At 40.2% G+C, this 27,988-nt stretch overlaps 1 protein-coding gene across 1 annotated transcript; it reads right to left on the bottom strand.

Annotated features, from left to right (window-relative positions):
- Positions 1 to 1,790: 1,790 nt before the first annotated feature.
- ITIH2 (inter-alpha-trypsin inhibitor heavy chain 2) lies at positions 1,791 to 27,953 on the bottom strand. The gene is made up of 21 exons (XM_026052427.1): positions 27,764 to 27,953; positions 26,156 to 26,230; positions 21,256 to 21,291; positions 20,498 to 20,670; positions 19,712 to 19,816; positions 19,206 to 19,368; positions 18,261 to 18,368; positions 17,661 to 17,789; positions 16,840 to 16,956; positions 15,387 to 15,555; positions 13,421 to 13,546; positions 12,318 to 12,499; positions 10,995 to 11,180; positions 10,567 to 10,706; positions 9,803 to 9,975; positions 7,930 to 8,067; positions 5,519 to 5,632; positions 4,119 to 4,317; positions 3,253 to 3,425; positions 2,436 to 2,547; positions 1,791 to 1,941 (listed from the first exon to the last, which is right to left on the bottom strand). Exons 1-21 carry the CDS (start codon positions 27,860 to 27,862, stop codon positions 1,794 to 1,796), a joined length of 2,865 nt encoding a protein of 954 aa, XP_025908212.1. The 5' UTR covers positions 27,863 to 27,953; the 3' UTR covers positions 1,791 to 1,793.
- Positions 27,954 to 27,988: the final 35 nt, after the last annotated feature.

A 27,988-nucleotide genomic window follows, 5' to 3' on the forward strand; every position in this document is an offset into this window, starting at 1 on the left:
AAATTCCAAGACTGCAGAGGTTTAATGAAACATCTCCTTTCTGAAATCATCTGTAATAAAGGCACATAATGTGCTGCAAAAAGTTATGGGGACTCATGGTGTAAATGGAAGGCGCAGTCCAGCAGTAAAACAGTATCTAAGAATGGAGAATATGAGGAAATGAGCTGAGGACAGAAGGGAAGACCCACTTGCCTATGAATTCAGGCTGTGCCTGCAGCTCAAGTTTTACAAGGCGCYGTCTGCCTCTTTTCAAAGAAAAGTACAGAGCGAGAAGAGGTTGCAGGAGAGTAATAAGGATAAATGAAATTACAGAACATCTCTTGTAATAACTGAAAATAGTTAGACTTGAGATTCTGCAGTCTGAAAAAGTTTTAAGAACTGCCATAAAGAACTGCAGTTATATTGTGTGTGGCAATGAATCAAGAATGACTCTTCACTGTTTGCTTTTGCGTGTGAGCTGGGAAGCAGATGGTGAAATTACTGAGAAGGGGATTTAAAAGCAAGCCTTGCAAGTTCTTTGCTCCCACCACACACAGGGTCTTGTTAAATGTTGGGACTTGTTGCTACAGGATGTTGTGGTGGCCAAAGTCATAAATGCATTCAAAGAAACAATGAACAGTTTATAGGGAAATTGCGAACACTTTAGAGAATTAGTTTGGGAAGATACTTAATAACATGTTAATCYTTTTTGTCCTACCACTATGTCTGAAGGAAAGGTTATGGAAAGATCACGGAATAGTCTCCAATTCATATGTGAAGGAAGCTGAAGTTYAGAAGGGCAAGTAGATGACTTGAGCTCCCATCTTAGATGAAGGCTACCAAGAAAGAACCTGGCCAACATTTTACTCTAAGACTGAATGTAGATCTTTCGTCTTCCTCTAGTCTTCCTCTAAGACTGAAAGCAGATCTTAAATCTGCATCTTGGTACATGCATGTGTGTGTTCATTTCTGTACTGATCCCATTCATTGCAAGACCTTCCTCAARACCTATGTTGACAGCTAATCCCAGAGGAAAGGAAGCTTTTAGTACTGCTGCTGTTTTTGATGTAGCCTAAATTTTGGGCTCTTTCTCCCAACTTTTTCTCCACTAAAATTTTCTCAAAAAATAAATAAATAAATAAATAAATAAAAAGGTTGGAGGAAGTCTAGGGCTTATCTTGCTGTGATATGGCTGTTCCAGCTCTTTCAAGGTCACTTCTCACAGCAGTTTAGAAACCATCCTTAAAAACCTTTCATGACTGGAGACTGCATGTCCTTCTCATCATACCTACACCAAGGTACCTACACCACTTTCCCTTCCATGCCCTTTTTTTTTCTGTTAGATTTCCCCTGCATCTAGTGCTTATCCTCCTAGCTGTGGTTTAAAATCCAATACATTGTACTGAATTAACTCATATTTTTCCCATTCTGAAGAGACAAAAGTATTAAATTAGTCATACATGTCACTCACAGTCCAGGAGCTACAACACTTACAAGTATACTAAGAAATGTATATTATAAAATAGTTGAAAAATTTAATGAAGTATAATATCTGCTAAAGCAGATGTGGCAAATACAGGATATCTACTGCAGTCCRGTATGTTACTTTATTACAGAATTTTTATTCTTTTTTTAAACAGATRAGGGAGTTACATTCTTTGAAACACTAATCACTTACAAAGCAGATGGTTGTGAAGTCACTTTTGGTTATTCTGATGTGTTAGGCTGAAGAAAGTTTTCAAAATAGTGGTTTTTGGCATGAAGGACTAAAAGGGGATTATTTTTGTGTAATAAACTGTTTAGTGTTTGAGTCTTCAGGGTTTCTTCAGAAAACTGTACAGGTGGGGGACAAGGTAATCTTTGTAATGGCCATCTATGAAACCCTTCCCGCTGTTGTGCACAAACCAGCACTGCACGTCTGTCCCAAACACACGATCTGTTCTGTAGTCCTTCTGCAGTCCCCTGTGAGGGAAAAAAAAAAACCAAAAATGAGGGTCATGGCTTGGCAAATAGGCAAACGTGCATCAAGAATCCTACTCGTCTGCTTTGCAAACACGGTGAGATGTGAGTCACGCAGGGGAGACAACCACAAAATGCAGCGAATTGTGCATTTCTGTGACMCGTGTGCCCTTTCGTGGGGGTCTCAGGCTCTCCTGGGACAGATGTAGGGAATGGGGTTAACACAGCCTATCTGTAAAGCAAACTGGTCCTTCTGCACGTGAGTGAGTCACAAATATGCAAGAACCCAAYGTGCCTTACAGTCCCATGTGGTGTACGCTCTGCCAACAGCTAAAAAACACATCATTTGTTAATCCTGGAAATATTTTCCTGAGATCCTTGAGMGTTAGTAGGCCTAGAGTCATTGAAGTTATTAAAAAATGTGTTAATTAAGTTCAGAAAGAAAGCAGTAATGCACATTATTCATGGCTGTGTTGTCTTCCGATCACAAATCCTACCTGGTGACAGTGAACTTGTTTCCTTTCACTTCCATTGTAGCCTGTGGTTTGTCCGGAGTTTGCCCAGGTCTATGGTTGTGGATGTACACGTCTGGTTCGGACACAAACTGACCTGATCAAAGAGAGGTTTAAAGCTCTTTGCATTTTGTAACCTTTGTGGTTCTCTTGTAAGCTGCTGCCTGGCACGTTCGCAAAATTAAACTAGCTGCTGAAAGCAAATGGATCCTGCCTGGATCGCAGGACATTGTGCCTCCAGCACTGTAAGATTGCCCAYGGAGAGTAAAGGACTCTGCTTTTGAGTCAGCTACTTAAGCTGAATAGCACTGCAAAGAATATTTGGACAAACAGCYTCTCTAGCTTGTAGGATTCTATCATCTTTGAAGGAGAGCTGTGTGGTCATGGTGTTGCTAAGGCTAGTCAGACTTTTTCTGAAAACACCTTTTCAAGCTTGGGACTTGGGAATGGTTGTTTTTAYGCATGTTTATGCACAATTTCTTTTGGATGCCAGAAGTTTGGAGAACTAGAGCTATTATCTTTTCTTGAGGTATCAACCTTGCCTTTGTGGCTTAGCAGTCCTTCCACTTTATTTAAGCAGAAGGAAGAAAATAAGTTTCAAGTTAAGCTGAGACKAATGTTTCCAAAGGCAGAACGGAGCAATGATGGAGATCCAGCTGATCAGCTTGGGCGTAGCCGTGTTGTACAATGTCCATAGGATATTTTCCCATTCCAGACACAGAGATAAGCCAATTGACTCAAAGATTTAGCAAAACCCTTTCAGGTATCCCCCTCTGCTCATCACCCCGTGCCCAGCTCTTACCTATTAGCCCATGTGCTGCCAAGGACAGATGGTTTTCAGGGGGAATGTAGATTCCAAGGAAGTCGACGTTAACAGGATGCTTTTTCCAAACACGGTGCAACAAGACCATGAAGGACATTTCATTACCCACGGTGATAGTAACATTTCTTTCTTTCTTCACAGATATGAGCAGCCTATCAGGGACACAGAACAAAAGTAAGAACTCAGTTCAGCTGCCCACTCCTAAGCTTGAGATGCTCCCCTGAGATGCTYTGGGACATTCAGGTCACACTCTGGCAGATAGGAGAGAAGATCCACCAAAAATGTGTGGCCTTGCTAGTGGTACCTACTGGCCTGGCAGAACAGTGTATATAGGACACAACATGTCCATGTTTAGGCAAGCAAATCCTACCCTACAGGTCTAAGATCCTCTTATGGTTAATGGAGATTTTGGAAGTGATTTGTTTGCCTAAACAAGTGTCTGGAGCTATAGGGTATCCATCTTGGTTGCTAGCCATTAACCTGCAGATGAAGGTCTCCTGAACATTGTGAGTCATGTCTCCTAGCTACYTGTGGAATATGAGGAACTGTTACGGTATCTCAGCATTAGGTGCTCATGTTCAAGCATCTGATCCTGGTCTTAGTTAATACAGTCAGCAACAGGAGAGGAATTCAGCTCTTCTTACTTACATTTGATAAGCTGAATCCCTCTCTTGGCTCTATGGCCTAATCCTCATTAACTATAACAAAAGCTCAGACATCTGGCTGGGATGCACATGCCTGTATGTAGGCACACTGTGTCCCAGATCCCACCCAAACCTGGATAAGCCCAATGCTTTGTTCCAAACAGTTTCCATGTGTCAAACAATGAATGCTCTGCAACTTACTGTTTGCGAATGATGTGTCCTGTGTCTGACCATCTCAACGTGATGCTGTAAGATCCATCCTTCAGTGTTATTGTTTCTGTGCTGATCTCTACTTTTAACCCTTTTTTTTTGAAATAAAACCCAATTTTGCCAAAGTAGGTATTAAGTTTCTTATTCTCAGGCTTCTTGGCTCCAATGAGCTGCCCATTGACCACAACTCCTGCAAAGAGCAGAGAAACAGATGTGGGCTAAATYGTACTACCTGGCAGTATGCTTCTGATCCATTTCAATGCAAAATAAAACCAATTATCCTCAAGCACCATTAGTGGAGGTTTGATGTTGAACACGATATTGCAAATCTGTTGTGTTCTTTCAAATTTCTTAAGGTAGCTGCTAGGTTTGGAAGACAGTATGAGCTTATTCATCCAAAATATCTCCTCTAAATACCCCACTGTAATACTGCCTGCATCATGTCCAGACAGCAGTCTAAAGACCTGATAAAATTACCCGATTCTCAACCATTTCTGCTCGTTATGAAGAAGAGCACACTCTGCCATGTTTTAGCAGGCAGACCTCAATTATTGGAAAGGCAAGCACACGAAAACAAGATTCACCTTGAACTGCTTTAAACCTTTTCTGTTTGGAGAATGCAAGCAGCAAGCTGGATCCCAGGAGCGAGTGCTCTGCTCACTGAGTTGGAATTGCCCCCAGAAACACGATGCTTTCAATTTATATGGATCAGGAGTGACCTTAATAGCATGCGGTTTGTTTGTGTTCAGTAAAACTGAGCTGTTCAGTAAAACTGATGTAATAAGAGCAATCAACAGGGCAGAAATAGAATTATTAAGGTTGATTSTCTGGAGATCCCTAGTCCAGTCCTCTCTTCAAAGCAGATCCTGCTAAAACAAGTTGCTCAGGGCCTTGTTCAGTTTAGTGTTGAGTGTCTCCAAGGTTGGAGATTTCCTCACTTAGCTGGGTTGCATCCCCAGTGTTTGGTCAGTCTCACAATGAAAAACCTTTTCCTCGTACCTAACAACTAAACAGAATTTTATCTGTTACATCTTGTGTCACCTTCTCATTACCTTAAAGTTACATAACTGTGGATAGCAACAAACCTACTCTGATTCCTTTTTTCTTAAGACTGATCCAACCCAGCTCTCTCAGCCTCTCACTGTCTTGGGCTCCAGCCCCCTATAATCATCTTGGTGGAGACCACTGTATTTGCTCCAGTTTGTCAAGACTTTCTTATACTATCAAACCCCAGATGAACATAGTACTCCAGGTACAAAAGGAAATCATTTCCCTSAGCCTGCTGCTCGCAATCCTGTTGACATGTAGTACTCCTTGCAGGCCTTTCTTCTGCTCTGAACACCAGTTAGGACAAAGAAAAGTGCTACAACAGCTTCTTTTCATTCCCTTACCAGTACCAGGATCAGAAACCAAGTTTAGGATCTTTCCAGGCTCGGAGTCGATATTAAAGCAGATGTTCCTCTGGCTTTTGGGCAGGTATATGGTGAAGTGTGGATCATTGTCAACTGAAATGTTAAAGTAAAGAAAGAGGCATGAGAGGCAGGCCAGTACCTGTGCAAGATATATGGGACAAAAACTAGAGCCACTTTCCTGAGGGGATTTTGAAGCACTTTTATACACTTCTCAGAAGAAGAAAATGACTTTTTGGGCCCCTGCAATAGCTAGGGAGAGTTTCAGATGCTCCTCTCAAACACCACTCATACGCTTTCTCTCCTAAGAAAAAGACATTACATTCTTGGTTGGAGTGTCCTGAGCCTCTGGCTTAGCCGGTCAGCTGCTCACTAAGAGGATGGCACAGGCTCATCCAGGACTCCCAGGGGTTTGACTTTATTTACCCAAGGCGGCAGCAAAGTCCAGGTGAGAGCCAGGACCCACCTGGGCACCAGGAACACAGGGACTATCTCTAAGGCCTAGACCTGGGTCAAGCACATCCCCCTGTGTTGCCTRCTGGCCTTCTCTGGCCATTTACTGGCATTTCTCATGTTTTGGAAGTATTTACTTCTTCCTATGCATTAGAATAAAGCCCAGACCCTCGACTAGACATTTTTTTTTCACAGTGAGAAGAAGTATAGGTAGCACTGAAGGAACTTTTGTCCTTTCTTGCATTTAGCTCTCATTTCTTTCTCTTGATTCTCACCAGCTGTTTCATCTTCTTCCACTTGATGCCAGAGGCTGTTCTGACCAATATTTCCAAGAATGCAATGAATTTCCAGTGCAAAATACACATATAAGTTTGGCAGGTAACTCTCTTGCTCCGTTTCTTTTCCAAACAGCAACCTTAAATGTCTCAGAGTCTTAGATTAACCCCTGATCTACACCAAGGTGTTTCTGGTAGCTATGTAAATACACACATTCAAACATAGACACATGCAGTTTCCTGAATTATTGCAGCTATATAGCTTTTATAGGCAATGTGTCCCTCAACTGGTTAGTGTAAATTCATCATTAAACTGTGGCAAAGACACAGTTTGTGTTAACAAGATCCATCAGTTATCAGTGCACTCAGAGATTTTTAGCTACCACAGAGCATTTGTGCTGTTGTTTGCAATGGCAGTAGCTCCATGTTAGCTTTGCTACTGTGGACAAGCTGAACGTGAACTCAGTGAATGGACTCAGCGTCTGAGAAACACACAGGAGAATATGGGATCTTGAGGAGCCTATAAACGTCTTAACTAGTCCCATGTTTGTAATAACACAGAGGGTTTTTTTTATATACYTTCATCTATTCATATTGAAAATTGCTTAGTATTTTATACAGAAAAGCTCTGTACTTGGGAAATAGATGGATTTGCATGAATTTGGTTGTGGTGACTTTCCCTTTGGGATGTGCATAATTGAGCMCTGTGCAGAGCAGCAGCAGGGGCTGAATCTGGAACCTTTACAGAGATGTCCTCTGCAACCCCAGCCAGCCCCTAAGTGAAGATGCAGCTTGTCTGCAAGTTAGAAAATTCAATATGAATCCTCARGGCAGCTGATAGACACCTCCACCAGTGTATGAACAGACTCAGTGCAAGGCACTGCAAGACTTGTCCCCTGTAGCAGGCAGGAAGAAATGTTTGCTTTTTATTAGGTAAATAATGTACTAGCTGAGGCAGAACCTGTTGCTGCACCGCCTGATATTGATTTATGCCTATTGTCCCTGCTATACTAAGTGCTGGTTTAAACTGCTTATAGTTTAACCTTTAGCTTTAGTTTAATTAGTGCTCCCTGTCTTGTCACGGAAGCTGAAATCTCTAAGTGCCTCAAAACTCTTGCTATCAAACTCCTTTATTTATTTATTAGGTGATRAGTGTTGCTGTCTGACTTTTCTTGCAGAGAAATGCTGTAGCAATCACCCAGTAACTTGTTCCAGCACCAAACACAGAGATAGCTAAACTCCTTGACTGTTTCACAGTATGTCCTGGCTCTTCTGGACATGGAGCTGTTAACAATAACAAAGTATTGATGAGAATAAAAAAAAAAAGATTTTGCATTTTCCCTTCTCCACTATGATACCTGTGAAATAAATGTTTTGTTTCCCTTCATTTCTTTTTACCTTGACCCTCAGATCTAGTATATCTGCATGCAGTTACCACTGCTCAGACCCTACTCAAACTGAGTTTTAGCCCCAGTCCTCAAATTATTGCTTTCCCAATGGGCAGTGAGGGGGAAAAGTGTGTTTCAGAGTCTGGGCAGTGCATCACCACATAAAGAGAAAGCAACATCTTCTCTGACCAATGAATAAAACAGAATTTCTTATTATTATATAGATACCCACAAAACCTTTGGACAACAGGAAAAGAGGGCCCACAAAATCTTTTACCTCTGTTTATGCTCACAGTGGACACAGACGAAGCCATTTGCTCAGGCATGAAGCTCACGGGTACAGCTGTGATGTTGGCCCAGGAGGGAATACCGCTCGTAGGAGCATTTGGAGCATTTGGAGTTAAATCTAAAGTACCTGTTAAATGACATCATAATTAGTCCCACATCATCCTGTATGGACATTTTTAATAGCATAATTTTGAAAGTAATGCAGTAAATCAGAGTGAAGCAATAATACCAAGGTAAAGCAGAAAAAACAATGTTTGATACAATGGGTAGATGAGTATAAAGAAGACAGGAAGACACAGAAGCTCTGTCTAAGAGGGAGAATGCAGTTCTGATGAGACATATGCAAGACAGAAAAGTCTTCTTTAGGTTACCTATTCTATACCTTATACGTACAAACATTTTGCTACAGCCTACAATATTCTCCACAGTCCTAAGCACAGATTTACTCAGATATTTTCACAAACACTTTCCTCTGTTAAGGTTCAAGAGTCATGACCCTTTACCACTGAAATCCACAGGAGTCTTGATCCCAATTTCATGAGATAAGTTTTGACTATTCTGCCAAATACCAAAAGGCACCAAGGAAGCAGTGCTAATATCATTTAAGTCATCTACAGCTTCAAGATAAGATAACTCTGATTTGAACTGAATTAATCAGTTGGTGCTATGTACAATGAATTCCCACTGTAATACACACCATATTAGTGCAGAACTGGTAGTTATGAGTTGTAATACACAGGATAAATAAAAGCTATCTCCTTTTTCTTTGGCTTTCTACTTCAGATTTTAAAATTGAAAAGAAAAATAAATGAACCAAACAATAACAACTGACAGAAAAAATAATTTCATGTAACCAGCACCAGAATACTTTTTATAGTTATCCATGAGAATGAGAGCTGGGAATTTAGGATATGTACTTGGAGTTTCAGCAAAATTATGATCATTTCCAGTGCTAGGTTCTAGAGTTTTTCTCTGTTCTAGCAATGTGGAATTTTCTTCTTTCTTTCACAACCAGTTGTAAACTCAGTGCCATATTTCCTGCATATTAAAAATGGTCACCAGACTCAGTTGTCTAAGGAGTTGATATTTCATTTTTGATGCTTCCATGTCATTGTACTTGCATTATTTTCCCAGCAGCAGCAGTCATGCTTCTTCAAATCACAGACTGGTGAGGGCACAAAATAGCCACTGTTAATTGAGAGCAGCCTATGGCTGTGCAGGGATGACTTTGGGCTCATTGGACAATCACAGATGTCCATGGCTATTGCTTTGGGAATGGCTTTATCACATAATGCCAGGAAAAGAAAATCCTTCCTTGTTTGGCTAGACAGAATATAACAAGGATCTTGGAACTGGTTTGAAAATAGTGTTTTTAAAGGAGAAATCTAGACATTCGATAACAAGTGATCCTATATTGTTAGGACACCTCAGATTCCATGTAGGATTTTGGATGATTGACAATTATCTTGGGAAGCTTCCAAGGCCAACTGGCAGTGATAAGAAATGACTTTGTCAATTCCACAGCTCAGTTCAAGTGCAAGGAATTAAATGTATCTGTYCCAACATAAGAATTCAATTTGTGATATTTGTGTAGGCTGATCCAAAAGGTCATCGTTGCAACCTTGGCAGGTTTTGTCCTCACCAAAGCCAATGGCTCCAAAGAGCACTTGTGTAAGAGAATGTTCTTCAAGTGGCTGAATCTTGTTCAGTTTTTCCTGAACAATACAGCCTAATGGTATAAGAAAATACAGCCTATGGTATAAGCACAAACACCCTGAGTGGTCAATGAACACATCACTCTGCTATCACAAGAGTAAAGCTAAAATGGCAGCTAGAGTAAGTGCTCAAGCCAAGACACTGACCTGGGCAGCAGCCTCTCCTGGGGTCTTTGGGCTGGTCTGCTAGCATTATCTCATCCTTTTCTGAGTTCTCTATCAGCATGGCGGTGAAGGGGGTGACAATATGATGGTCAAGAGACATCTGTAGGATGGATTTTGTGATGTTCCTCTTCAAAGCTGCAGTGGGGGCCATGTTTCTGTGTGGAAAATAAAATAGAAGACATTATGAGCTGTTCCTCAGGCCACTGCTGAGGAGACTTGTGATGCTGGTTATGCCTCCATAGACCAGTCAGAGAGAGACAAGCTGGAAGGATCAAGGTGTAATGAAAAGGAAAGGCTAAAGGCTTGCATGAATGATTCTCCATGACTTAGGCAAGCTTTGGTCTGTACTCAAAGCCCAATCTCAGTTCCTGATCTTGGTAGGAGATATTTTGCTGCTTCAGAGAGTATTCATGAGACTTCCTAAATATATTGGGCTTTATACTGAACCCCTTCTTAACTTTTATGCAGGCTGTGTGAGACAAATTTCTCATTTGTTTCACTAACTCAAACCCACAAGCCACATCTGTGTGATCCTTATTCCCATAATCAATCAAATCTAAAGTCTTTCCCCACTATCTGCAAGTGCTAAGAAAATGAAGAGAATGAAGGACTGAATACAYCACTCACCTTTATTTATATATGTTTACCTTACCCATGTGAATCCTTCTGAAATACCTTATCTCCCTGTGGTCTCAGAGAGGACCAGATTGCTCTCGGGCTTCACTTGCTCCTATGTCTCTCCTCACCTCTCTGCTAGCATTTGGTTGACAGTCAGATAAGCCCACAGCTTCCTGGTGAATTCAGGATCTGCGTATCTGTCTTTCTTCATGAAACCATCCAGTTCTTCAACATCTCGCAAGGTTTCCATAACAAGCTCTGCATTTGCCTTTGCAACAAACGAGAAAGGTGATGGAGGGTGAGACAGGAGATATAGGGCGGCTCCATGTCCCCTTCCTGGCCAACACTTTGCATGGTTGGCATTAAGGACCTTCTCTGGATCTGCCCATGGTCAATTCTAGGTTAGAAAGTCCCGACACTGTTGGCCCAGCAGGCATGGAGAGGGGAACTGTGGCAAGAGGGGCTTATAAAATACTGTACTGGCAATAACCACTAGTAAAGCAGCTGTGCACATGAATGAATGTCATCTTYAAGTACCCTAGAGAGTTTCACTCACTGCTGTAGCTGTGACGATGCTTTCTAAGTGCTGCAGGTTTTCCGTGTCGACCTTCCCAGCCACTATTATCTCTGAGCCACCAAAGTAGTTGTGGAAGCTGCTCTGGGTGACATCTGACACCGACTCCTGGGGGTAGTTGAACTGAATCTTCTTCAAGAGCGGGGTGGAGACTTGGTTGTAGAATTTCTGAGATGGGAAGAAATAGAGAAGTAAGTCTCTTATACCTGAAGCAACTCTCCCACATGAACTACTGTTTCTGAAAGAAGAGCAGGTAACAAAACTGGGAACCTTAATGGGCCAGAGGGATTTTTTTKTGTGTGTGCCACCAGATGCAGAAACCTTTATCTTTAGGCCTTAGCATACCTTTACATGGGTACAGCAAGATGGACTGTGCCAGGTCCCATGGAATTCAAAGGATTTTCGTAAACCCATGGGACATCATGGAGAAACTGTCTTTTTTCTGGTCCGAAAAGGCTTGAACACAAATATATATGGGTTGTGATCTGTGTGCAGGTTGGTCAGCTTTTGGCTATTGTGTGACACACACATAACTGCTTTCCATCTACTTTTACCAAAACCTAGGCTTCTGTCTCACTTGTGTTCACCCCTGTGCCACAAACTCTGCCCCCTTTTTGAGCCCATGGCTGATTTGAATGAGGATCTGCTCCCAGCTCAGTTTAGTTTATGGCACCTAGGAATACAGAAGGAAAAGTGGTGCCCCTTTTCATTTCCAAGCACCTCCTTTCTTGGCATATCTGCCAGATATGTTATTATTACATGAGCTCCTTATGAGATCTTGTGTTGGGAAAGAAGGAACATGGGAGGTCTTCAAAGGTGATGAAACCAGTGAATACAAACAGAATCAGGATGTAAGCATTCAGTCACTGGTAACTATTGCTTATAGATTTGGATCCAGAGCTTCCTATAATGTAACCCTTTCTTATGGATCTAGAGCTTCCTATAATTTAACCCTTTCTTATGCTGGTAAAGTTTGGATTAGAATTGATCATTTAAATCCAATCCTTTTCTTAGGGCTGAAGYAGTCTGAGGCAAAATCGAGCCCAGAATTTTAGTTTGGAAGCTCTGTTTTATGGTTGTGTAACAGAAYATAAATCCTACACAGAGCAGTACAGTAAATATATATTACACATGCTGTAAAAATTGTGACTAGGAGCTCTTGAGTTAATGCATATGACTGTCATCTCACAGAACTGTCTTTGTGATCCCCTTGTGAACCTACAGTTGTTAGTGGAGTTACCCGAGCTTCACAGCTGTGAGCAGAACTGCACCCTCATTTTCAGAGGTGATGGGCCAGAAATGCACCTTCATTTGGGTGGAGGTCTCCTGATTTCCAAAAATCCTTTGGGCCATGCCACGGTTGTCAGTTGCGATTCTCTGCAGGAAATCGTAATCTACATCAAACCCAATCCCAAGGCAGAATAGAGAGAATTCGTCCTTTATGCTCTGCTTCACATTCTTCTGGATTGTAGTCAGCTTTAGCTCACCTTTGAGACACACAAAAGGTGACATTCATCTGAGCAGCTGTGGAAGTCTCCATTGGGATAAAAYGGGTTCATGCCCTTGCAGTGTCTCTTGTTCTTCTTTATTTATAAGGAAAATCTAGACATATAGTTCGTACATCTCCACTTGGCCAGATAAACTCTGCCTAGAGTTATATTCAGGCTTCTCCTGGATGGAGATTAACTAATTCTTTCTAGTGAGGATGATTCCATTGCATTATTTTGAGGCATCTGATGTGTATTTTTGCATATCCATGGCTCTCGTTAGCTTCTAGGAGAACTTTGTTTTACAATTATAATGCATCYAGACTGCTCCCAAAATTACTGGTTCAAGTTTTCTGTGCACCAAGGGAAATACCCGGAAATGGTTTTGCTTTGTTTGTCATATTTAAGATCTCTGCCACCAATGAGCATTAAAAATAAGTAAATAATTTAAAAAACCCACCACCACCACCATYAACAAAAAGACACTCTTAATAGCAATTCCTTTTCTAGGTTGGCATCTTGTGGTAAAGGATTACTTTTTGATCTGTACCAAGCCCTTGCAAAGTTCATATTGCTGCTTTATTTTCCAGATTTACAGATTAAACTCAGGTTTTACAGATCTGTGTGGGCTGGGATCACTGGAAGAAGAAATTTTCTGTAAGACTGTTGAGATTACCTGTGGTGTAGGACTTATGTATCTTGGTAATTACAGGAAATACATAACCTGCATAACATAATATACTCATCTTTCAATAGACTCTCTATGAAGTCCCAGGGCACTTACTGCACTTGGCAGAACAGTACAGACTTTGGAGAGCAGGATAACAGGTTTTGTTTTAAACTTACTGTYAAAGTATCTGCATGTTGTATGGATTTCTCAGGGCAATTCCACTGGCTTTCCCATGTAAAGCAGATTCTTACCTACTGTTGGATCTCCATCAGACACTAATACAATCATGGAGACTGAGTTAGGGTCCAACATCCCTAAGTTTTGGGCTTCGTTCAGGATGAATGTGGCTCGGAGAAGAGCTTCATTGATATTTGTACCTGTTAGAGACAATGAAAAAAACAGGTTTGACTTGATTCTCTTTTTGATTCTCTTTTTATAGATCAGTTCTGAGATTTCAGCAGAATTAACCAGCACGGACGAAGACAGCAAAAACTCTCTTCTGTGAAGTTTTGAGTACATTTGCTAGCACTCTCTGATTCTCTGAAGAAACAGAAGCTGAAAGGTGTTGCGTGTGGTCTTTGAGTTAAATAGCCATTCTCTGTCTCTTTTTTTTTTCCATTTATAGTTAAATCATTTACTAAAATCAGAAATCATCAGTATTTGCATCAGTGTAAGTGGAAATAGACTGTAATCCATCTGCTCCTAGATTAGTTCACCAGCCTGTTATTCTGTTCTTACTATGATATTGAATGAAAGATATGGATAAACATTCATATCAATTTACACACATCTATGTATAYAGACAGATGTATGTGTTTTCACAAAGTTATATTAAGAGGCCAGAGTCTGATAAGCAAAAGCTTATCATCATTCAGCTTAGAATGATGATCCCCATCATTCTGGAACGTCATCTCCACCTGGGGACCTCTCACTAATCCCATTTGTTGCACTGGAAACTATTTACTCTGGGGTGAAAAAGTAGATTTGCAGGCAGACCATAGAAGAAGAGCATGAAGAAAAAAAAAAAAGAGGGTGGGGGGTGGTTGGTAACTGATCCTGAGATCTTAGTAAGTTCTGACACTTAAAGGTTTGGTTTGTGGCACAGAAGGGGCAGAGTGAGAAATGACTATATGAAGAATAGGATCAGGGAGGATGAGCAGGTGGAAGTTAATTTTCTTTGTCAAGAAAGAAACTCAAACAGCGGCTTCAGAGATAGGATAATCAAACTCCGCATTTCAGACCAGCTTTGCTGCATAGGAACTGATCTCTTTGTTAATTCATTCGTGGAGGCATAAGCAAGTGTATATGTGGTTCTGCACCCATGTCCCAGCTTGGGTTCCTACTTTCAGTAGCGTGTCTACTCCCAGTACACTACTGATCTTGGTCAAGTCTCTGTATTGATCCTATCTTACGTGTGGACATTGAGAGTTTCTGCAGATGAAGGCTGCATCTGACTCTGTTACAGCACAGAGCACCAGGAGACTCTGATCTCGAGGAGAGCCTGTGCACACTATTGGCATACAAACAGCCAGGCAAATACACCCAAACTGCACTTCAGGGAGCAATTGATTAAAATGATTGCTACAGAAGTAGAGCTCAAAAACTAACAAATGAATGAAGCCTCCAAGGAGCCGTGAGACTGAGAAAATCAACTGTTCTTGTTTACTAGATAGGGGAATGAAGGCATAAAAATGATGAACTGTTTGTCTAGGATGGCAGGTAGAGTAGATCATGGTGTAGTCTACAGTTTACCGTCCATGGAGACACTAGAGTTGGTCTCTCTATGATCTGCTTCCAAAAGTTCAACAGGAGCCTGGTCTTCAATGAATATTTGGGGTCTATTGGGCTGGAGGTATACCCTAGAAATTAAGAGCAGTTATACTATGATGCTATGRTTATCCAGAGGGACACAGCACTACAGACACCTTCTCATTTTTGGTATATGCTGTTGTGGCAATGCTGAAAGCAAGAAAGCAAGGCCTACAGCTCTTTTCTTTCTAAGCTCTCATCTCTTACAACTTATTCAGCAGAGGGCAACTCCATCCCATTCCTTGGCACAACAAACTGGAATCCTTGCTTCCTTTTAGCCACAGCTCCTGTTTTTTCCAGCTAGGAAATCAGACTTTTATAGAATATTCTGCCAATCTGAAGGGTATCTGAGTTACCTATTCCCATGATGCCTAACTTCTGAGACCCCTTACAATCAAAACCTCATACCGCCATTGGGATGGATTGTCTGGATATACTTCTTTGCATCTTCCACTTGCGATGGGGTGGCTGAGACTAAATTATCTCTCCAACATCTAACGTTGTGGTTGAAGTCAATAAGAGAGAACTGATCAGCAGCACGGAGCTCACTCAGTATTGCTTTCATGGCTTCAATGGTCTGAGAAAAGGAAATACAAGAGCAGACAAGTTTAAGCTTTTTATTCTCGAAAGCATCCTCTTTATTGTTGAAAGCATCCTCTTAACGTAAGTACAAGAAAACAGTTGCTGATGATAAACCAAATGAACACTGGAATCCAAATTAACCCCTATAAGTCATCTCTATAAGCTAGCACTCTCATCCCTAGATTCCTCAATACTTCTTAGAAAGAAAAAAGTTCTACTTTATTCAAAGAAATATGGTTTGAAATGCAATTAGCAAGAACAGAACTATAAAACTTCAACTCACCCTTGAGTAACATCCTTACTTAGTTAACATAGACAGAAAATGTAAGAGAGAGCACATGCACGACAGTACAATCACTCCATGGGACATCATGGTCCAGGAGAGAGGAATTATTATAACAGTCAGAGTTATTCCTGTCTGCAGTGCTGTCATTCTAGACTGGATAACATCTGTTCCAAGATGTGCAATTTAAACAAGTGACAATGAGCCTCTGTTCCAGTTTTGCACAACTGATTTCCCCAAGGATGCAATCTTCCCTACTACTAAGTTTGTCTATCCAGTTCTTAAAAACCTCCAGTGAGACATGATCTGCAATCTACAATCTCATCAACTCCCCACTCAACACTGCAAAGCTCTCTCTCTCTTTTTAATACCTAATATATCTTATGCCTTTTCTGTTGTAAATCCACCTTATCCATTCTAATGCTATCCTTGGTGTGCATGAATGTCAGTTGTTCAGTTTTCCTTTTGGAAGAAATTTCTGCATGCCTGAAGGATGATTACACATTACTTAGAGAAGTCTTCTTTTGCAAAAAAAAACCCTATTCCAACCTACTTCTCCATTTCTTTTCCCCTTGTGAGTTATGTTGTTTAAGACAGTCATTACTTTTCAGGCTATCAACAATTTGTCCACAACTTTTTGAAAGMAGGGATGTAGCACTCCCAACCGAGACTTCATCATCACTTAGTAGAGGGGACTTTAGAAAAATGGAGTCAGGACTTTTGCAAAACGCTTTGTAATCTATCATTTAGAAATGTTGCTTAAGAGCTAAAATTATTATTCTGATGACATCATCTCTTCCTTATAACATGGATTAAGCATTATAAATAAAGTGCAAAAATTGCAATGCCCTTCATTCACTTTGTTTCCTTCATGGAAACAAGTGTAAGGACCTAATCTGCTATTTTTGACTGCCTGTCTGCCACACAGTTACATGATAAGGCACATGGGAAAAATTTGGAAGCAGGTTCTTTTTGCAATAGAGGTCAGACACTTACTTGTTTCATTTTAAGTCCCCACATTGAGCCGCTGACATCTATAACAAATAAAATGTTTTTGGGCAGAGGATCGAGGTTTTCTGGAGCGAAGAAGTGAACAAAATATCCATTAAAAATCTGCAAAATAAAAAAAAAAACACACATAGTAAACTAAGCAATGGTAAAGATGTCAGGGAATACAACACCATAACACAAAAGAAAATGTTATTCTTCCTTATGGGCTGAATCTAACTTTCAGCTCTGCAGGTCCCTGTATTTGCAGTCTTACACCATCTATACTTCGTAGTCTTTACTTTTTATCAGGGAGAGCAGAAGTTAGTTTTTGGAGAAATGCCATGCACAGGCATGGGAATTAATGACAATGTTTAAAAAAAAAAAAAAAAAGAAAAAATTCTGGCTATAATGATTCAACCCATAATTCTACTTCATGTTAATGTAAAAATAATGATGTTCTGGTTAGCCTTCTTATGATATATTGGCATAAATTTAAAAGACTCTGTCTCGTGATTCAACATTAAATTACTAGAGTAGTGTTAAGTATTAAAAACAAATGGCTTCTGGATGAGATGGGAAACTACTTCTGGCTATTTGTAGGACCATGTCTTAGTCATAAATCAATCAAATCCTTTCTCCCCACTTAAAATTTGTCTATTCTTCAATAGGATAGACGAGTCTTTCTCATTCCTGTTCTCCCTGAACATGGCTTCATTTCTGCTAAGTTAACTGCAGAATTTATACAGTGATGAAATTCAGCATTTTGTTTATTGACAGCAATTCCTGCATTCRTAGACCTCCCTTCCTGGTCAAACAGCAGTACTTACTTCCAGCTCTCCACCCGTGGTTTCTCTGTTCACATCGTATTGSACGACAAAGTTCCCATCTACGGCTGTAGAAGAGCACGTGGGGCATTTTCGCTGTTGGGCCATCGTTGGCTTGAAAGAAACATGAGCCTTGAAAGGAGAAATGACTGTCAGTTGAATATGGTGGGAAAAGAGGACCACTGGAAAAAAGTGGCTCCTCTGTTTATGAAATATCTTGTTTCACTAAAAGCTCTTCTGATTTCTTTATTTGTAATTTAAATGAGAAATGTATTTTGCTGCTTCGAAACAAAAGGGCTCTGAGGCTTGTGTGGATTTACTGATTTAGTTAACAGCCACTGTGACAGAAATAGGATGACATAAACCTACAGAGACACATATTTGGGATTATGTTTGGGAACTGGGAGACACAGGGATGCCACCCTGTGCCACGTGTTCTCAGTGTCGCTGCTAGAGCAGGGGGGTTGGATTAGATGATCTCTAGGAGTCCCTTCCAACCTTAACCATTCTGTGATTCYRTGATATTTCAATCAGAGCTAGGTGAGCAGTTTATAGTAAGCAATAATGTATCAGCTTATTTAACATTTCACTTTTAAAAGTTACCTTTTTCTCTCCCTTGGAGATGGTGGTGATTCCATCAAAATGATCTCCAAGTGAATTAGGAGCATGCACATAGCGAATTCCCTGTGGCTCAATTATGCGGACATCCACCTAAAGGAGTGGAGAACACTTAGCATGAAGTAGTGCCAGAACTACAGGACCTCATTAACCCTCCAAAAGCAAACTGAAGATAGTCTGTGGGTTGCTCTTAAGAATGCTCCTGTGGAACTTGTCTTGTTCTTGGTGGGAATGCATGCAATTTTGAAAGCAGATCACAATAGAAAGATAAAAAAAAAAAGAAAAAAGTGCCTCTCAAAATAAGAAGAATTTGTTGGAAATACTCTTCCCTCTTCCTTCTCTCTCCTCCTGGGGCAGGTGGAAAAAAGAAATCAAGGGTGAGGCCATCATTTATGTTGAAAGCATGAATGAAGAGTGAAGTGACTGCCTAAAGGTTTTTATAGTACTGAGGYCAGTAGCACCATATTCTGTTTCTGTTGATGTTCACTTCTGGATGAGTGTAAGAAAGAAGGTAGGTATAAGACAAATCAATTTCTGTCAATTAGTTTTGTAGGGCAACCATTCAGAGAGCATCTGCTCCCACAGGATAATTTCTATACAGATGGGATTACTGTGAGAAACCTTATTCCAAAGTTTATACACAGATATAAAGGCAAGTTTACACACAGATATAAATAGCAAGTTTTTTTTGTCCATGTGTTTATGACGAGGATCGGCTATAAGTCAGTGACACCGTGCCACTGCAAGTGGAGGCAGGACTTATTTACTGCTCACTGATGTAACTATATAGCTCCTGGTTTAGAGTGTCTTGTGCTGGTCAGCACTTTTAGGCCATTTGTACCAAACTCGCACACAAGGAGGGAGCTATAGGGTCTCACAGGGCTTTTAGGTTTCTTTTCAGAGAGGATTCATACACCAAATCCATCYTACCTCCAGGTGCTTCGCCAAGCGTCCTGGCTTCACAGAGATGGAATGCTCATAGGAGCTCAGTTTCCTTCGAATCATTTCTTGATAATGGAGTTCGAACTGAATCTTTGTCCCAGGGGGCACATTCACTTCAGTTTTGAAGTTTTCCATATCCATTGTATTGCTCCTGAAAAGTTAGTAGTGGAGTTATTTTGAGAAAGAACAAAGAGAAGGGGAAATTCTTTGCATTTTGTTTTAGAGATACAAATTCACTGAGATTCTAACTGTGGCCTGTACCAGGTAGCTGCACTTTATTAGCACAATATTAGCACAATATTTGTCAAGCTGAGAGTAGGAAGATGAGGCAAGTCCTTGATAATTAAACGTCATGTTTGCTGAAGTGACCAAATCTGTCCCTCCCACCTACTTGCTTTGGAAAGCCCCCCTCTTCTGTCTTCTTCTGGGATGGATTGGTTCACTCCTCCCATGAAAAAGTTCAGTACAAGATCCAAATGCCCAAATCTTTGTACCTTACTATGCCAGCAGCTTTGCCTTTGGCTTTTGCTTGAGAGTACATTCTTCTAGCTTCAGATTTTTCTCGTATTGAGCTAGTAAATGTTATACCATTTACATCCCTAGGAGAGAGAAGCACAGTCAGTTTGTGAAAGAACCAAACAAATTTACTGTTAGCATCTGCTTCCTTGTTTTAGAAGAACATTGGTGGGATCTAACCTTTTTATAACCTGTTGAGAACTTAAATAATAAGTCTCTCATTTAATCTTAATGAAGCCAGGTTTCCAGTAGATCTCTCTCCCTACCCACTCTTCTGTTTCATGCTGCCAGCAGGCTTTTACTCTTATCTTAGAAGACCTGCTCTTCTCTACCTCCTTCCCACTTTCTTCATCTTTGGGGCAGGTGGATAGTAAATCATGTCATAACTGTTTAGAAACCATGCTTGTGCTGACTGATGCATCACTGTGGCTTGCTGGATAACGGACCAGGCTATAATTTGTTTCTGTTTAGTGAGGGCTCAAATTTGGGACTTTCTCTCCTTTGATCTGGTGCCAATTTGCACAAGACAGGTCAGAACTTTGTCTATTTGAGACTTCCATTCTTATGTCAACTTTTCTTAACATTGGCCAAAGGCCCAAAAATAACCAGGGAGGAAGAGAGAGACAGATAGACAGTAAAATGAAACAAACCTTTTCCCCCAAGAAAAAAAGGTATTTTGCTTTTATTAATAATTCCTTCCCACCACATTCTTTCTTCTTATTGAAACAGCTAGAACAGAAAGCTGGTGTTTGCTCACTACTCACATAGTAAAGCTGTCAATAAAAGCTCCTTTGGGGACTTGCACATCAAACACTATGTGCTGGGACCGTTTTGCATTATTCACCATTTTGGCTTGGATCATTGTGTTGGCCAACCGTGACGTTATAGTGGACTGAACTTTGTAGCTATAAAGGCCTATCTTGTCATCGTCTTCCACCTGTAACGGACAGAATAACTCTCTAAATTTAGGATGCAGCTCACATTACATTACAACCTATTAGCTGAAAAGCAGGAATCTTTTGAGATGGAATGTCTTCATTGCTTTGGATCATCTAATCAGTCTTGTAATGACTCTGTCAGTGTAACTCAGCATGAAAAGTTTGTGCAGTAATTCCTAAGCATAAACATATATTGGGAAGAAGAAAGCTCATCTTTTGAAYAGAGGCCCTAAATAAAGGAGAGTGGAAGCATTGACTACTGACCTAGTACAGTAGACGGTTAAAACACCTCAGTGGGAGATGGTATTAAACTGGTATACTACAACTTTGCCTTTGTCTGATCTGTTTTGTTGCTTATTTCTTCATATGTGACATACCCTCGTCCCTCCAAGAGCCCAACCCTCCTAGTTGTATAAACAGCATTGTGCAAATAGTTGTCTGTTTAAARAAAATAGGTTAATATCTGACCGGTGGTATAAACAAGGAACTGAACAAACAAAAGGATTGATTTCCAAAAAAAATGGTTAACCAGAAAATCACTTTGTGCAGTACATTTTTTTTCCACAAAGGAGGAGAAAACTCACCAGATCTCCAACATAGCCCCAGTCAGATGTGCTTCGCTGGAAGACAAAAACACAAAGAATGTATTTCAGTAAAGCAAAGAATTCAGGCTGTAGCTATTTGGATCTAGGGATCAGAAAGTGGTAACTACCTAAAAATTGCTTTTTAAGATAATCAGAATCAGATTGAGTTCCCAGGCTTTGTGTGTGGATTCCTTTTGTTTTGTTTCATGTATTTATACATGGGATATTGGAGCATATGATCTCCAACTGTGACTTAGAGGCTATCAAAAACAAAGACACAGTTCTCTTCATCTTCATTTTTTCTTCCAACAAAAATATTCTTACTAAAAGCAAAGCATGTTGGCAAAAAGTCACACTTTCATTGCATTGCATACAATACAATGCAATCATTGCATTGTATGCAATATACATTTATACTATTACCTTTTAAGTAATGAATATTATTACATGTAAATATGAATATGTGTTTAACCTGCTCAGATAAGGGAGGGAATTTGGCTCAACTAGTTCTAGGAGAAGATGCAATTGGTTAATGCTGCTGTCTACTTTAGCATTGCTGACATAACTAGTCAGCATCTGCTCTCTGTGGTCAGTGGAGTCCTTCCCCCCATCGAAAAACAAATATGACCATTTCTTTGAGTGAATAATGCCCTAAACCATGCTGATTAGGGGTAGTGGGCACCCAGCACTGTTGGAGGTGTGCTAGGGCCTCCAGCTGTGGCTCCAGGAGGCCAGAGGCCTCTTGTAGGTCCTGCATCATGCCTGACACTTCACATTGATGTCTTGGACTCTCACACCCTCACCTCACATCACATCATCACCAAGTACCTTGGACCTCACATCACCACCAAATACCTATGTTTAGACAAGTGAACTGAGCCCTTCAACTCCAGTGATGAGGAATGGGAGCCTTGGAGCCACTAGGTCAGATATCAATCATTAAATGGTAATGGTGTACGAAAACAGACCAATCCCATCTCAGGTCTTAAAATAAAGGTAGAGCTTGAATCTGAGAGGACAGAAATCACAGAATATGCTTTTGGTAACAGTTGTAGTCTCACCATCCACATAAGGTTGCTATAGATTCAGTAAACTTGTTGGGATTTAATTTATATACTGCTAACAGGAAAATCTAGGTCTGTATAAGAGGTAATAGATTGTACAAGATTATTTTAAGGAGATGATTTTAAAGATCCCTTAAAGACTGATAGAGTGACTACAGGATTCCTTACCTAACTGAAAACAAATTCAGGTTTTTATTTCATGGCTACACAGGCTCCGCCTGAAACATCCAGACTGGCTTTTTAAGAGCTGGAAGTTTATAGGTCTGCAAAACATAGAGCTTGCTCAGTCCATCACAAGATCCCAGAAACCACCCTACAGTAAACCTGACACTTGACACCTGATAACCAAACTGTGAAGAATGACTGTTGCTGTACATCCCTTGGGGCAGGAAAAATCAATCACGACTGTGAGCATAAATTAAGACTAAGCCAGCCCGAAATGAAACAAAACCAGCTCAGAACYGAACAAGATCTTAGCGTAAAGGGGATTTTTTTTTACTCTCCACTACTTCTCTGTCTCTCAGTGGAACTCAAGCTTCCTAATTTCCTTTGGGAAGGGGGCAAAAAGCTTCCAAAATGCATGTATTTCTTTTCTTTTTTTTTCTTTTTCTTTTTTTTTTTTTTTTTTTTATGAATATGAGTGATAAGGGGGAGGTGTTGATTGAGACATGAACTTATCACTTGCACCTGTAGTGGCTCCCACTACAGGGAGCCGATGGGATTTCTAGCCTACCTGGCATCTTGGGGGCTGTAGAGTGCAGCCRCTCCACTGGAGGAGGAGGACAGAGCTGTAGGTAATTTTATTTGAGTAGATAATTACATTGAGTTTTAGTGATGGCGTTGTTATTGAAAATATTCCAGGGGCCATGGTGGAGGTAAATAAGCTTCTGTTAATTTGGTATTAGGATTTGTGGCTGCCTTTGTACTGCATCCTGTTCTGCTGATGACAAGAAGTAATATCTCATGCAACATCTTGTGTGTGACAAATAGCTATTAGAGCAGAGGAAACAAATGCCTCAGGAATTGATTATAGGACTTTGTCTTCACAGATGCTGAGCTCTATTTCCAGGGCACTGAGAGGCCTCTTCCTCTCTTGATACCTAGGAAGGCCATGGACATTCAGCACTTCCTGAGGATCACTGTATATGAATATTGCATATTCATACACATATTGCATGTGCAGTCTACCACAGAAAATCCCGAGTACATCATGCTGTATGTTACCCAGGGCTGCCCAGGCCCTGGCTCCTCCTGCCTTGTCAGCAAAGGAAGTAGCCATGGTGTCTACAGGAGGAAAGTACTACAAGAGATTGGATTGCACTTGTTTTAAGTCACATCTGGGATGCCTGGCTTATTGTAGGTTTCAAAATGAAGTGCACAGCTTCTTTAGGGTTTTATGGACTACTTCTGAGATGTAACTTAGTGAAAGAGAGAGAACAAGTTCACAGATGCTGTACTGCATTTAAAGAACACAAACTGACATCTACAAATTCCTAGGGAAAGTAATAAGAATCTGTAAACTGAYGAAAAAAAGATGAAAAACAAATGCCTAGCATGAGATACTAGAAAGAGAATGAGATATATCTGGCATATCCTCCTAATTTTTTGTGGTGTTGTCTAATCACAGCTTCACTTGTCTTCATATGACCATTCCCTAACCAGTTTTTACTATGCTGCATTCTCCTTGCAGCCTCTTTGGCCTTCTTTAGGGATAGTGACACTTGAGGTGGAGGTGAGCAGTTTCAAACCTAGGGCTTGGCAGAGCTCAAGTTTTTACAGTTCTGCAGACTAACCTTGGTTTCTGAAGTTGCTTGAATGCTCTGGGACTGGGGGGACTCCCCAGCCAGCTGATACTACTCTCTCTTTCCTCTCTAATTTGCTTTCCACCCTAGTTTTTATGGAGAGAAAGTCAGGCAAGCTGGCTCGTAAGGAAATAGATGTGATATCAATGAGTTGTGGGCTCTCTGAACTAAGGAACAAGACTGGGGAGCATGCTGCAAAAATTCCTGCTTTGCAATATAGACATAAGCTCTGGTATCTATCTATGAAACAGAGATAAGAGTGCTGAACCATCATACTGAAGTTCACAAGGTTACCTGCATTCCAGACTGTGGGGCACTCTTCTCTGTGGTCACGAGGACCATTCACACCCTTGAGACACTGTATATCTGGAATTCTTCCCAACAAGCAAATATTTTGCATCTAAATACCTGACTCAGATCTAGAAAATAATTCTTTCCCTTGACAACAAATTAATAGGGTCTGAAGAGGAGTACTAAGGAGCACAGACGAGTATTGCTGAGCAGTGAGGTTGGACTAAGTGATCTCTAGAGGTCCCCTCCAACCTTAACCATTCTGTGATTCTGTGTTGTTTTGTTGCCAATGGGCTACTGAGCTCACTGTAGAATAAAGCAGCCCTAAAACAATAATATGGAAAATAGTCTTTTGTAATGATTGGCATTAATTGCTGTTAGCACATAGATAGTGTCTCAAGGAAAGCTGTTTCAGGTAGAGATTTTTAAAATCTCATTTTCTAATCTCATATGATCAACTATTGTGACTCAACTAACATAAGGATAACTCATCATATAGCTGAAACCTTAATTCTGGTTTGCAACCACTTTGCGAATTGCTTATCTGATACATAAAAGATGGAAAATAATATGTGGGCATATAAGGAAAGGCTGTTATAATAAAGACCATTAGTAGAACTACAAGTAGCTATACACATAGTGTATATATCACTATGTATTTACAGAGTTGGGGAATGGAGAGAGTGCAATAAATACGGCACTAATGCAGATGTATTGAAAATAAATGATGCCCTGAACAAGTGCAGCTAGAGAGGGTATCTGCTTAGACTGAATTATTTAAATTATCAGTCTGGTAAATGTGAGCTGATTTGATTCACATTTACGTTAAAACGTTCTATCTCTCCGGCAGTGTCATGGGGGCTTTCGGTGGGAATAACTTATATTTATACCCTGTGTGAGGCCCCTTTTAAAAACCCTTAGGATAAAGAAGAATCATAGTTGCCTGTGCTTAACTTCAAAGACATAGGGAAATCGAGCTTTACTCAAGAGGATTTTTTGTATATCCTGTGCTGACCAACTTTAAGAAAGGCAGGACCAGAGCTCTGGTGAAGAACAAGGTCCCTTCTTATCACCCTTACTTTCATTTGATGTAATAAAAATTAATATCTTCAAATAACTAATTTAATTATTGTTCTTGAGTACCATTATGTAAAACACAARAAAACTCCTGCAATGTTATTGTAAGCATTTCTATTTCAGTTTAAAATGTTTCTGTTTCGGAACCTGTTTCTGTGTCAGAATACAATAATTTGCAATGCATCAGCATGCTGCACATAAATTTTCTTCCTTGGTCTCTGACTCCACCAACTTATTTCCTGTGTGACACTGTGCTGTACTCTCCTGAACTGAGTTAAATATGAATTCCAGCAGGACTGGAGGTCCTATGTTCCCAATTGCCTTCCATTTTCTAATGGAAAAGCCCCACCAGCATCAATGGGRTCTTTCCCATATATGAAGTTAGATAGAAAAGTATTGCCATTTTTAGCATCTGTATTATGTTCACACCTAGGAGTTCAGATATGGAACAAAGCCTTGTACTGATGGGCATAAAGAACAGCATCAGTTATTTTCCTGACAAGAGCTAGAGAGGTCTCCATGCCTATCAAGATATGTTGGTCCCACCTGATTGCACACTCATAATCGTTGAAAATGGACTAGTAGACTAGCCACCTAGGAAGAGCTTCCAAGCATTCTTCCTCTCTCCCTTGCTTCTCTCTCTGTTTGCATTTCTGAGAACTGTACCTGGTGTCTGCTGCTTCTTGTGTTGGAGCTTGAAGGAAATCCATTGATTTCCAGGTCAATTAAATTCTCCACTTCCTGGAAGAGAAAGAAGAGGAAGGAAAGAAGTGTTGCTGCTCGCTTACATTTTGATTTAGCACTTGATTTATTATTGATTAGCACTGTGTATTGCTCTAAAGGGTATTTACCTCCCCTTCCTGCAAATGGGGAGCAAATTCCTCAAATCAAAATTTTACTACTTCACACATTATTTTCCCTTTGTGACCAAGTAGCTCTTTGTACTAGAGCAAGATCATGATACGTATCATCATTTAAGCCCATTCCTTGAGAAACAGTGATATTAATGGGCTGAAATGTTCATAGTATGAAAGAAGATTCTCATCAGGAATTGTTCAGTTATGATAACCACAATTTGAGAGATACTGAGATAGCTGAAACCAGTGAGTTCAGAGAATTTCCACTTAACTCTGTACAAATTATGCCTAGTTTTAAACTAATACAATGGAGAACTAAATTTGCCCTATTCATAGAGAACCAAGACTTTTCCAAGTGCAAACTATGAATTTTATTTCACAGCCATATTCTGTAATTTTATTTCACAGCCATATTCTGTAAGTTTTTTAGCAGTTTAATTTATGCCAATAGTGAAATTTATTAGTTGCTCTTCAACTTGAATGACAGCATATACACAAACATTTGCACAAACTTGATTTGTTTAAGCATATTGAGATTTAACTAATATTGCACTTATGATTAGGCAGGAGCAGAGACTTGGGTTTTTGCTTGGGAATTGCAGACTGTGGATAGCAATCTCACTGTTTCAGGAAGAGTGCTGTTAGGAACAAATAAAAAGAAAATATTCTTACTAATTCTTTTTGTTAACCTTACACAGTGAGAGAAAGCTTCACATGCTAGCCCTGCTGGCTTCATAGAAATATTGCAATACAAACTTCAATGTGAAAAAGAGCTGTATCATGAGAAAATGGGTGTGAAAACCCAATCTAAGCTCAGTCCAGGGACAGGGACCAGCTTTATGTAGATCCAGCTTTAAAGTCAAAACTGTACTGCTTTTATTATAATATTATACTAAATTATACCATACCTCCACTAATAAACATACAGTCAATAGGATAACTCAGCATTAGAATCCATGCTGGCAGAAACCTTTTGCCAGCAAAAATTTTGCTGAAGTTTATGGTATTCCTGTGTAGGAGACCTCATCCACCAAGAAATGTAGATGCTTAATTTCTATGTATTTCAAGGAAGTAGGATCCAAAATACATCTGAATGTCTGAGCACAGGACCCCACTTGGATGTTCAGAGGTTAAAAGCCCCAGAACAAGCAAAGCTGAGTTAAAAGGTGGATATCCTCTTTCCAAGAGTTCTTATCCCTGCTAGTCACAGCTTCAATATTAAAAAGCCATACCACAAATAACAAGTAAAAAACATTTATCAGAAAAATCCCAAATTATACATAAAAGCAGAAGAAAAAAGGTGAGATATAAGCAGAACAATGAAGAATTTTTCTGCTTCTGCTTTCACTGAAGCCAGTTGCGGCTTCAATTTTGATTTCAAGGACGGCAGACATAAGCCCCGTCTGGAAATACTCACATCTGGGATTCCATCAATAACAAGATCAAAGCTTCCTACTTCAGAAATGAGGAAAAAACCCAGGAAGCAGATGAGATGCTTCATTTTCTTCCTGCTCATCTCCTGAGAACAGTCCGCATAGGTACTAGACACAAGATCTTTCCTTCTCTGAGACAAGTTCAAGGAAATGGTTTGAGGTTATGTAGTATTTTGAACAAAGTTTTGAAATGCTGACTTTGTTTAGGC

The sequence above is a fragment of the Nothoprocta perdicaria genome, unplaced genomic scaffold, assembly GCF_003342845.1.
Source record: "Nothoprocta perdicaria isolate Ctin4 unplaced genomic scaffold, notPer1 scaffold_89, whole genome shotgun sequence".
Lineage (NCBI taxonomy): Eukaryota > Metazoa > Chordata > Aves > Tinamiformes > Tinamidae > Nothoprocta > Nothoprocta perdicaria.